Here is a 12182-nt window from a genome sequence, read left to right on the forward strand (position 1 = left end):
CGGGATATAAATGGGATTAAAATAAAAAAAAATTCAGACCCTTGGCAACTGACTCATATTTATGACGGCTTCAGTGTCCTGTGCTGACGTGGTCCCTAGCTGCCAAACAGTGAGGAGAATTAACCAGTGGAACAGCTTGCCACCAGAAGTTGTGGATGCTTCATCACTGGAGGTTTTTAAGACGGGAGTGGACAGCCAGTTGTCTGAAAAAGTATAAGGTCTCCTGCCTGAGCAGGGGGTTGGACTAGAAGACCTCCAAGGTCCCTAACCCTGTTATTCTTTAAATGAGGAAGGAAGGAAGGAAGGAAGGAAGGAAGGAATTTCCTGACAGTGAGAACAATTAACCAGTGGAACCACCTGCCTTCAGAAGTTGTGGATGCTTAAACACTGGAGGTTTTTAACAATAGACTGGACATAGGATCTCCTGCTTGAGCAAGGGGTTGGACTAGAAGATCTCCAAGGTCCCTTCCAGTTTCTACCCTGATTCTGAAATCCTGGTCCTTCTAGATTTGAGAAGGCCAACCTCTCCTGTCCCACCTTGGTTTTCTCTTTCAATTTATCTGCATAAGCCTTGCGATCCTTCCTTCCCACCTCGTTCCGAAGCTTTGCTACCGAGAACTGGATCTAGCACCCTAGGTGCGGTTTGACAAACACACAATAAAAATGCCCCTTCACTGTTAGTCCTCGCGACTTGGGAATAACAACAACAACAACCCACAGTTCTATTAATACAATCGTAAAGAAGAGGGGACATTTTCCTCCCCCCATAGCGGCAACCTGTGAAAATGCGGCCGCCACGCGATGCTCTCGTTCGGTTTGCTCGTATGAAACACCGCAGCAGCAGCAGCATTGGCTCATAAAAAGCCTCCATCTCCATCCACCCTGGTCTAAAACAATCGGCAGCAGCGTAAAAACATTTGGAGAATGTTTGGATTTGGAATTTCTCAAGAGGACACACCGGAGCGGCCTCTTAAATCATCTTGCAATCAAAACACAGAGATTGCCTCAGCCGGTTCGCCAAAGAAGATTCCACCGAGCTATGCGCAAACAACAGATCCACTTCCCAACAATACCCCTTGGGAGGTAAAGACAAGCCAAGCAGAAGCCAGGAGTCCCTGTTACAAATTCACCGGTCACTCAGTCCCAATCGGTTTACTCAAAGGATCCCTCAAGGACAGCAAGACGATTGTCGGAATGGGACAACTCGTTGCGGCCAGCTCGCCACGGCCAACTTGCTATGGCCGACTTGCCACGGTCACCTCGCCATGGCCAGCTCGCCACGGCCAGCTCGTCACGGCCAGTTCGTCACGGCCAGCTCGCCACGGCCGACTCACCATGGTCACCTTATCACGGCCAGCTCGGCATGGCCAGCTTGCCCCCGGGACAAGTCACTGAGAAGCCATTCAACCATTCAGTTATTTAAAATAATTTGGGGGGAAAAATTATGTTAATTTTTGTCATTCGCATTTTATTTTCTCCCTCCTTTGGCATCTTTCCCTTAATGATTCCATTAGACCAGGGGTGTCAAACTCGCAACGTCGCGTGACGTGTCGCGACCTATCGCAACTTTCCCCCCCCCCCCCTTGCCGGCAATGAGGTGTCCGCGCTTTCGCCCTGACGCGTCCGGCCCGCAGGCCGGCAGTATTAGACTAATACTATCCCGGTATTAGACTATCTCTTCCAAATTTGCACAACTCTTGTCCTGCAATGAGCTGTCCCACAGCAATTGGCCAGGGCGAGTTTGTCTTGCGAGGAATTGAGCCGTGGCGAGTGGGCCGCGGCGAGTTGTCAAAGACCTCCACATTTATACGCAGTCCTCCAGATACAGGACTGCAAGGAGCCTCGGGACCCCCAGTTAGGAAAAAAAGAAAATGTTCGCTTTTCTTTGACCTCTCCCAAAGTGGACGGCATCTGCTAAAGAACTGGCCAACTTTTAAGCAGGACCCAAAGCTTTCCAGTCCTCTCTGCCCACAACTCTTGTTTTCTGGGCCACGATAGTTCCAAGCCAAAGCTGCTTTTTCAGGAGGCAACCGGACTCTCTGGTTTTTCTCTGATCCTCTTTGCAGTCAGCTGGTCGTTTGCATCCTTTTAGAGAAAGATGTTGGGGCCAGGTGGGGTCACCTGAGTCTTGCAAATGAGTGTGGAGGATGTTTTCTGCCCTGGGTCCCTTCACTGTCGAAGAGGGCCACAGGCTGTTGGGGATGAGTCTGTGTTGTCTGAATCTCACTCGTGCTTCAGCAGACTCATCCTGCACCCCATTTGCCCCACTCAGGTGACCCTGAGGACACAGGCAAACCTCCAAATGGGCCCAACGACTCTCCGAAAGGATGCAAAAGACCGGCTGTCTGCAAGCAGTATAAATCCTTCCATTCCCCCACCATACAGTCAGAACTGAAGAAGCTTCTTGGAGGAGAAGCAAAACATCTTCAAAGGAAAAACCAGAAAGTCCAGTTTAAGCACCTTGGGGATAACCATGAGCTGGACGGCCGAGAATCTCCACAGACAATTGTTCCAAGCCACCTTGGGATCCAGCCAGCCGGATCCACCCATCGGTCCATCCCACAAGAGGCAAACCACAGCTCGGAAGAGAAGCAAGGGAAAGAGCTCTGAGGCTCAGGCAAAAGAGGCCCGGCCGCTGGATTTCTCCTCCAGGCCTCATCGGTGGTCCGTCCCCACCTCCGTCCGTGAGGCCCGGAAGGCCAGAGCTCCAAGGCCGCCAGCGATCGTCCGGGCCCAACTCACCGAGTTCTGTGGGCTTCAACAGTTCGTCCAGGATCGTGTAGAAGGGAAGTTTCACCAATCGGACCTCAGGCTTCACAGGTTTGACTGGCAACCGTCCAAGTCCGTTTAAATATTTTCCGTAGAGGGAGGGGTAGTCTATGTTGGGGTTAGAAAGACCAGTCCTGGCTACCGTGCTGTTGCGGTCGTAAGAAGGATGGATGGAAAGGGCTTCGGAAGGAGATCGGTGCTGCGGGGGTGGCGGGAGCGGCGTTTGCTGCTGCTGCTGGGGAGTTTGTCCCGGATCGGAGATCTTGGCGTATCGAGTCTCGTAAATCTCTTTGATCTTCTTGAACAGTTCCGGGCTACAGTCAAACTGGACTAGCTGCAAGGCCCGCGTTACCAGTTCGTGTTTGAGTCCGCTCTTGCTCCGACCCACAAATCCCAGCAACATCTGCAAGTCGGAGACCCGGAAGCTCATCACCATGTTCTGCGAACGAGATGGGAGGGCAGAGAGAAGACAGACAAGCCTTGAGGTCAAAAACAAAAGAAGCAATCAGAGAAGGATCGAACTAGCCCAGGGGTAGGCAACCTCGGCTCTTTTATGACTCGTGGACTTCAACTCCCAGAATTCCTGAGTCAGCATAGCATAGCTGACTCAGGAATTCTGGGAGTTGAAGTCCACGAGTCATAAAAGAGCCGAGGTCACCTACCCCTGAACTAGCCCAAGGATCTCTACGACCATCAACGAGTTGCCCACCCCCAGCTGCAAAATTTTAGACTCACCCAGGTAGTCCTTGACTTGCAACAGTTCGTTTAGTGACTGTCTGAAGTCGCAACGGCCCGGAAGAAAGTGGCTTATGGCCGTTCTTCACGCTTACGACCGTTGCAGCCTCCCCACGATCATTCACTGAGACACTGGACCCTTGACTCACGATTTGTGACCGTTGCGGCGTCCCGGGGATCACGCGATGGCCTTTTGTGACCTTCCGACAAGCGAAGTCAACGGGAAAGGCAGATTTACTTAACAACCGTGTTACTAACTTAACAACTGCAGTCATTCACTTAACAATTATGGCGAGGGAGGTCGTAAAACGGGGCAAAAACGCACTGAACAAATGTCTCACTCAGCAACAGAAATTTGGGGGTTGAATTGTGGCCGTAAGTCGAGGACTACCTGTTTTATGGAAGGTGGCCTGTTCGGAGTTTCTTCTTAATAACTCTGAAGTTTTATTCTGTGTATGACACATACATGTCACCGGAAGACATCTCTGCCCAAGGAGCCTAGAATTCAGGACTGATCAAACTTTTATTATTATTATTATTCAAATAGGGTTGGTCAAAGTCAACACTTAGCTCTACCCTTATACCAGTTTCCTGGGCAACTCTAGCTTTTAAAAAAAAACAAAACACAGTTCTGGAAGCCAACATCCTTCTGCTTCATTTCCCCCATCCTGCTTTTCAAAATATCTCCAAAGGCAGCTGACGCCTAAATAAATAAATACGGTATCTCTGGATCACAGCAAAGGACAGGACAGGACAGAATAGATTTTTTTTAAAAAAATGGAATGGAACAGAACAGAATATAGAACAGAACTAGAACAGAACAGAACAGAGTAGAAGCTGGAAGGGACCTTGGAGGTCTTCCAGTCCAGCCCCCCACTCAAGCAGGGGACCCTATACCATTTCAGATAAGTTACTGTCTACTCTCTTCTTAAAAACCTCCAGTGATGGAGCGCCCACGATTTCTGGAGGCAAGGAGTTCCACTGGTTAATTGTCCTCACTGTCAGGAAGTTTCTCCTTAATTCCAGGTTGCTTCTCTCCTTGATGAGTTTCCAACCATTGTTTCTCATCCTGCCCTCTGGTGCTTTGGGGAATAATTTGACCCCCTCCTTTTCTTTGTGGCAACCCCTCAAATACTGGAACGCTGCTATCATGTCTCCCCTAGTTCTTCTTTTCTTTAGACTAGCCCAGGAGTAGGCAACCTCGGCTCTTTTGTGACTCATGGACTTCAACTCCCAGAATTCCTGAGTCAGGGAGATGAAGTCCATGAGTCACAAAAGAGCCGAGGTTGCCTACCCCTGGACTAGCCAAACCCAAGTCCTGCAGACGTTCTTCTTTAGAGCGCTCTTCAAAGGTGGCCAGATGTGTAGCAGACCTGGGCATTTTACAGCTCCCAGACCACATACTGAACCCTTAAATGTCCCTGTCCGGCCTGCGGGAGGTCACTTAGATATCAAATGTAACAAGAGGCTGTCTTTGAGTTACAACCATTTGTTTAGTGACCATTTGAAGCTGCAATGGCACTGAAAAATATTCACTTAGGGACTGTTTATTCCTTACTTATGACCAGCGCAGCCCCCCCAGTGGTCAGGTGAAGAAAATTCGGACACTTGGCAACCGGTTCCTATTTACGACGGTTGCAGTGTCCCGGGAGTCACGTGAACACAAAGGTGCCAAAGTGCATTTGCGAAAGCAACGTGCACACACGCAAAACCGTTCCTTGTAACCCCGGAGCTGCTGCTACCGTCGCCGCTATCGCCGCTCCGCCACGCCGGAAAGGTTGGAGATCACTGACCAAGATCTCCCGGGCTAGGACTACGGGCAAAACGGGCGCCGGGAAGGTACTAAGGCAAAAGCCCAGGGTGTCACCTGCTCTTCAAGGTGGATCCAGGAATTGTCCCGCCAGGTAAAGTTAAAGATGGAAAAATCTCCACGGATTGGGAGAGGGGAGGGAGGGAGGGAGGGAGGGACCAGGAGCAACTCAAAAGCCACAGCCACTCTAGGCCTGCTAGGGTTTAGCGGAAGCCCGGTTGCGGCTAAAAAAAAATAAAAACAAATAGGAACGCACAAAGCTGCCTTGTTCTAGGGAGCTGAGTCAACCTATAAATAACTCCACAATCCAGGTTAGGACTTGTAGCAACTCTGCAGTTGGTTCTTTAGGCCGGGGACTAAATAGGAGAGATTCAACAGGCAACGAAAAGCGCTAATGTGCTTGTCTGACAACCGCAGGCAATCCTTGACTTACGACAGTCCAGACACCGTTCAAAGTTACGACGGCGCTGGGCAAAAAAACCCGACTTAGGACCGTTCTTCACACTTACTTGACCACTGCGGTATATTCCCCAGGGACACGTGATCAAAATTCAGACCCTTGTCAACTGACTCATTTTATGACGGTTGCGAAGTCCCCCCGGGGGGTCACGTGATCCCCTTTTGTGGCCTTCTGACAAAGTCACTGGGAGAGCCGGATTTGTTTAACGACGGTATTACTAATTAACAGCTGCGGTGATTCACTTAACAACGGTGGCAAGAAAAGTTGTAAAACAGGGCAAAACTCACATAAAAAAATGTTTCACTTAGCCACAAAAAATTTGGGGCTCAATCGCGGTCGTAAGTCAAGGACTAGCTGCAGTTCAGATTTGTGGTTGTTGCGGACTTTCTCAAGCCACAGCAAAAGGGATTTCTTTCCCCATTTCTGTCAAATGATCCTCTATAGCCGTGTTTCAGAAGTCGGGGATGACAAGTACAGGTAATCCTCGACTTACAACCATTTACTTAACGACGGCAGTTACAGCAGCACTGAGAAAAAGGAACTTGCGAAGAGTCCACACACTTTCGACCGTTGCGGGAGCACCATCCCCAGGGACGCACAATCAAAATTGGGCCACTGGCACGTATTTACGACGGTTGCAGTCTCCCGGGGGTTACGTGATCCCCATTCGTCAGCAGCTTCCACCAGGTCAGCAGAGGAAGGCGGACTCCCTTAATGACCCCATGACTCACTTAACCACTGCAGTGGTTCGCTTAATTATGGCACACAAAAAAATGGTTCTAAAATCAGGTGTGGCTCACTTAGCTGCCTTGCTTAGCAATGGAAAATCGGCTGTCAATTAGACTGACAGACAGACAGACATATACGTACATACATGCCTTGGTGGAGCAATGGGCTAATAATGCCTCCTTAAGTAACACCAGCTGCCTGCAATTAGTGCAGGTTCGAGTCCCACCAGGCTCAAGGTTGACTCAGCCTTCCATCCTTCCGAGGTGGGTAAAATGAGGACCCAGATTGTTGGGGGCAATTAAGCTGACTTTGTAATAATGCCGCTTGGGGGGGGGTGGCTGAAAGCCCTAATAAGCAGGCAATGTGCGAAGCACATTGATTTGTGCTTTAGATTGTAAGCCACCCTGAGTCTTCGGAGAAGGGCGGGATATAAATGGGATTAAAATAAAATAAAATAAATAAATAAATAAATAAATAAATAAATAAATAAATAAATAAATAAATAAATACAGAGGTAGATAATAGAGATATTATAAATAATGATAGATAGATGATAGATAGATAGATAGATAGATAGATAGATAGATAGATAGGACAGACAGACAGACATGATAGAGGTAGATGATAGATAGATAGATAGATAGATAGATAGATAGATAGGACAGACAGACAGACATGATAGAGGTAGATGATAGATAGATAGATAGATAGATAGATAGATAGATAGATAGATAGATAGGACAGACAGATATGACAGAGGTAGATGATAGATATAGATATATAAATATAGATATAGAGCAACTATTGTCAATTAGAACAGGCAGGCCCATTCATTACACGATCAATGAGTAGGGCGCGAAGTCAATTGGGTTTATAAGTAAAGTCCCCACCCCTAATGCCTACTCTGATGACGCTGACAGTGGATCAGCGAAAGCTAAGACAGTCGATTTTTAGATTTTATAAATGGTCAATTTTATTGTTTTATGGTTCTTAAACAATAAACAGCTGTTTTACAATTATCCCAGAGTTCAAGGAATTTATAAAAGGTAAAGGTAAAGGTTCCCCCACACATGCGTGCTAGTCGTTTCCGACTCTAGGGGCCGGTGCTCATCTCCGTTTCAAAGCCGAAGAGCCAGCGCTTGTCCAAGGACGTCTCTGTGGTCAGGTGGCCGGCATGACTAGACGCCAAAGGCGCACGGAACGCTGTTACCTTCCCACCGGAGTGGTCCCTATTTTTCTCCTTGCATTTTTACGTGCTTTCGAACTGCTAGGTTGGCAGAAGCTGGGATGAGTAACAGGCGCTCACTCTGTTACCATTGCACAATTTATACCATTGCACAAATATGCTTGGAATTTGTATTTTTAGAGTTATTAGGGACAGATAATAGATAGATACGATAGAAAGATAACAGAGATAGATAACCTTTATTGTCATTTTTTACTGGGGTCACACTGGCACACATTAAAGATGAAATTTAGTTCCTTGCTCTCAAAGTGCACACATACACAACACACATTTAAACATCCTATATACAACATTTGTATAGACTTCCTACACCCTTACATATAAGTAACATATAAACGATAGTCCTAAATCGAGGAATAACTGTGAAAGCAAAATCTGAAATTACCACCTAGCCCGCCCCCATCCCAGACCTCTCTTATCTCTAACATGGTTTGTGTCCCGGTAAATCTGATTCAGACCAACTAGCTCTGGCCTCTCAACCAGCAGCCCCCTCGTTTTGCGGTCTGTATCTGGCAGAGTGCCCCCCCCCAATCTGCCAGCCACGGTTGGTGAGCAGGGTTGGACTTGCTGAGTCACAATCCGGACAGGCTTGCCATAAACCCAGCGGCGGAACTGGAGACAGCCCAGAAGCCGTGATGGCCCAGGAACAAAACAATCCAGCATCACCACCCGCAGTCCCTAAAATAGAGGCTGAGAAACCTTGTCAAACCTTTTCAGTGCCAGGTACGAGATCTTAAAACACCCGGTGCTAGCTCCTAAAAAAAAAACGCGGGGTTGCTAACTTGAAGCCCGAAGCACACTACAAGCAGGGGAGAGAAAATCAAGCGTGTTTGCCGAGAATATTCAGAAAGACAGCATAATCTGGAAAGCTGTAAATAAACCTTCATCCAGCATAAGAACAACAATGAGGAGGAAGGAGAATAAGAGGAAGAATAGGAGAGGGAAGGAAGGAAGGAAGGAAGGAAGGAAGGAAGGAAGGAAGGAAGGAAGGAAGGAAGGAAGGAAGGAAGGGGGAGGGAGGGAGGGAGGGAGGGAGGGAGGAAGAAAGGAAGGAAAAGTTAAAGAAAGGAAGGAAGGAAGGAAGGAAGGAAGGAAAAGTTAAAGAAAGAAAGGAAGGAAGGAAGGAAGGAAGGAAGGAAGGAAGGAAAAGTTAAAGAAAGGAAGGAAGGAAGGAAGGAAGGAAGGAAGGAAGGAAGGAGGGAGAAGGAAGGGAGGGAGGGAGGGAGGGAAGAAAAAAAAAAGAAAGAAAGAAAGAAAGAAAGAAAGAAAGAAAGAAAGAAAGAAAAAAAGAAAGAAAGAAAGAAAAAAGAAAGAAAAAAGAAAGAAAGAAAGAAAGAAAGAAAGAAAGAAAGAAAGAAAGAAAGAAAGAAAGAAAGAAAGAAAGAATGAATGAATGAATGAATGATGGAAAAGCCTGGGACAATACAACAGCTAAATTTCCAATTCAGACTTCAACTTTGCCACCAAACTGTGTGGCTCTCTAAGCATGAATAAGGAAAGGTGGTGATCAATCCTTCTATATAGAAATAAAACTACAGGTAGTCCTCAAAATACAACAGTTCATTTAGCGACTGTTCAAAGTTACAACGGCACTGGGAAAAAATGAGTTGGGAAAATGAGTTTTTTTCAGGCGTACAACCGCTGCAGCGTCCCCACAAAATTCAGACGCCTGGCAACTGGTTCATATTTATAACGGTCGTGTGTCCCCGGGGGGGGGGGGGTGTCACATGATCCCCTTTTGGGACCTTCTGCCAGATTCCCTGAACAACCGTGTCATTAACAACTGCAGTGATTCACTTAGCAACAGTGACAAGGAAGGTCGTAAAATGAGTCAAAGTTCACTTAACAAATATTTCACTTAGGCGCATAAATTTGGGGCTCCACTGTGGTCATAAGTTGAGGATGAACTGTATACAGCCAGTCCTCGACGTACGACCATAATTAATCCAGGAATTGCAGCCGTAAATCACGACGATGGGTAAAATCAAAGGACCCACATTATTAGAACTAAATTTCTGGCCTTTTTTTCACAGTAATGGTTAAGCAAGCCCAGCGGTCGTTACGCCAGTGCAGCGGTCTTTATGTGAACGGGCATTTTTTGCGGAAAGCCAGTGGGGGAAAAAAAACAAAAACCCACACTTGCAAATCGCAGTCGTACCTGACTGCAGAATGCGTGACGGGTCGTAAAGCTGACCTGCCCGAATATGCAGCCGCATGACCGCTGGGTGAGCAGCGCGAGGGTTTATGATGTCTGGGAGTGCTTGATGGGCCATGAAGGTGTTCCAGGGACTTTGTAACTTTCCTGATAAAATGAGAGGTTGTTAAGCAAAGTCGGCCTGCTTTTCTTTTACAAATCCCTTCAAATCTTTGCTAGTAACCACGTCTAGGTCCTCAGGCAAGAAACCACGGAAACAACAACGCTCCTGCAAGACCTTAAGAACTGCAGAGGGACGGATGGATAGATAGATTGATATAGATTGATAGATGGATGGATGGATACATGGATGGATATAGGTAGGTAGGTAGGTAGATAGGTAGGTAGGCAGGTAGGCAGGCAGGCAGGCAGATATGCCAGATAGCTAGATATATAGATAGATCGATACAGATTGATTTAGATGATAGATGGAAGGATGGATACATGGATGCAGATAGATAGATAGATAGATAGATAGATAGATAGATAGATAGATATGGATGGATAGATAGCTAGATACATAGATCGATATAGATGATGGATGGATACATGAATGGATGGATGGATATAGGTAGGTAGGATATAGATAGATGATAGATAGATAGATAGATAGATAGATAGATAGATAGATAGATAGATAGATAGTCAGAGATGGATGGATGGATGGATAGATAATGCCAGATAGCTAGATATATAGATTGATATAGATTGATCAATATAGATGATGGATGGATGGATACATGGATGCATATACGTAGATATAATTAGATAGATAGATAGATAGATAGATAGATAGATAGATAGATAGATAGATAGATATAGATAGATAGATAGATATGGATGGATAGATACATACATAAATCGATATAGATGATAGATGGATGGATACATAAATGGATGGATGGATATAGGTAGGTAGGATAGAGATAGATAGATAGATAGATAGATAGATAGATAGATAGATAGATAGATAGATAGATAGATAGATAGATTGGATGGATAGATAGAGAGAGAGATAAGCAGTCAGAGATGGATGGATGGATGGATGGATAGATAATGGCAGATAGCTAGATATATAGATAGATCGATATAGATGATGGATGGATACATGAATGGATGGATGGATATAGGTAGGTAAGATAGATAGATAGATAGATAGATAGATAGATAGATAGATAGATAGATGCCAGATAGCTAGAGATATATAGATCGATATAGATGATAGCTAGAGATATAGATTGATCAATAAAGATAGCTGAGAGATCAATATGGATAGATCAATATAGATGATAGCTAGATAAATACAGATTGATCGATAAATATAGATGATAGCTAGAGATATAGATTGATATAGATGATAGCTAGAGATAGAGATATAAATAGATGGATTGATCGATAAAGATAGATGACAGACAGATGTCCACATGACTAGACCGAGGGCAAAATTTGTCAAGGAAACGGGCAAAATAACCAGCCAGCTTACAATACAGGCAGTCCTCGACTTAGCATCAGAACTGAGCCCCAAATTTCCGTTGCTAAGTGAGACATTTGTGAGTTCTGCCCCATTTTCTTGCCCTAGTTGTTATGTCAATCACCAGTCCTTAAGCGAGTCACACTGTTGTTCAGTGAATCTGGCTTCCCCCGATGATTTTGCCTGTCGGAAGGTCGCAAAAGGCGATCACGATGTGACGCCCCCCCCGGGGATGCTGCGACCGTCATAAATATGAGTCAGTTGCGCAGCATCTGAATTTTTGATCACGTGACCACAGGGACACTGCAACGGTTGGTCGCACCTTTGAAAAACGGTCCCCAGTCGCTTTTTTCCCCCAGTGCCATTGTGACTTTGAATGGTCACTAAATGAACCGCTGTTAAGCCTGTACAGAATTTAGCCGCAAGCGAAACAAACACAAACGATTGCTGGGGATAAGCGCCGATTCCTAGTATCGCTTAGGCAACCTTGGCCCTTTTATGACTGGTGGACTTCAACTGCCAGAATTCCTGAGCCAGCCTGGCTCAGCTTGGAAACCTCTCCCTTTCCCCTCAGCATGGCTGGCTCAGGAATTCTGGGAATTGAAGTCCACAAATCTTACTAGACCAGGGGTAGGCAAACTCGGCTCTTTGATGACTGGTGGACTTCAACTCCCAGAATTCCTGAGCCAGCTACGCTGAGGGGAAAGGGAGAGGTTTCCAAGCTGAGCCATGCTGGCTCAGGAATTCTGGGAGTTGAAGTCCACCAGT

At 46.2% G+C, this 12182-nt stretch overlaps 1 protein-coding gene across 1 annotated transcript in view; it reads right to left on the reverse strand.

Moving 5' to 3' along the window:
- The window catches only part of PIAS4 (protein inhibitor of activated STAT 4), a gene marked incomplete at its 3' end in the record, with an annotated part of 46286 nt that overhangs the window by 26919 nt on the left and 7185 nt on the right, over nucleotides 1-12182 (reverse strand). Inside the window, exon 2 of the mRNA XM_083350352.1 lies at nucleotides 2743-3208. Within this exon, the coding sequence (XP_083206478.1) occupies nucleotides 2743-3208 (466 nt within the window). The remainder of the gene's footprint in view (nucleotides 1-2742; nucleotides 3209-12182) is intronic.

Source organism: Vipera ursinii (genome assembly GCF_947247035.1).
Source record: "Vipera ursinii genome assembly, chromosome: 1".
In the NCBI taxonomy this organism is placed as follows: Eukaryota; Metazoa; Chordata; class Lepidosauria; order Squamata; family Viperidae; genus Vipera; species Vipera ursinii.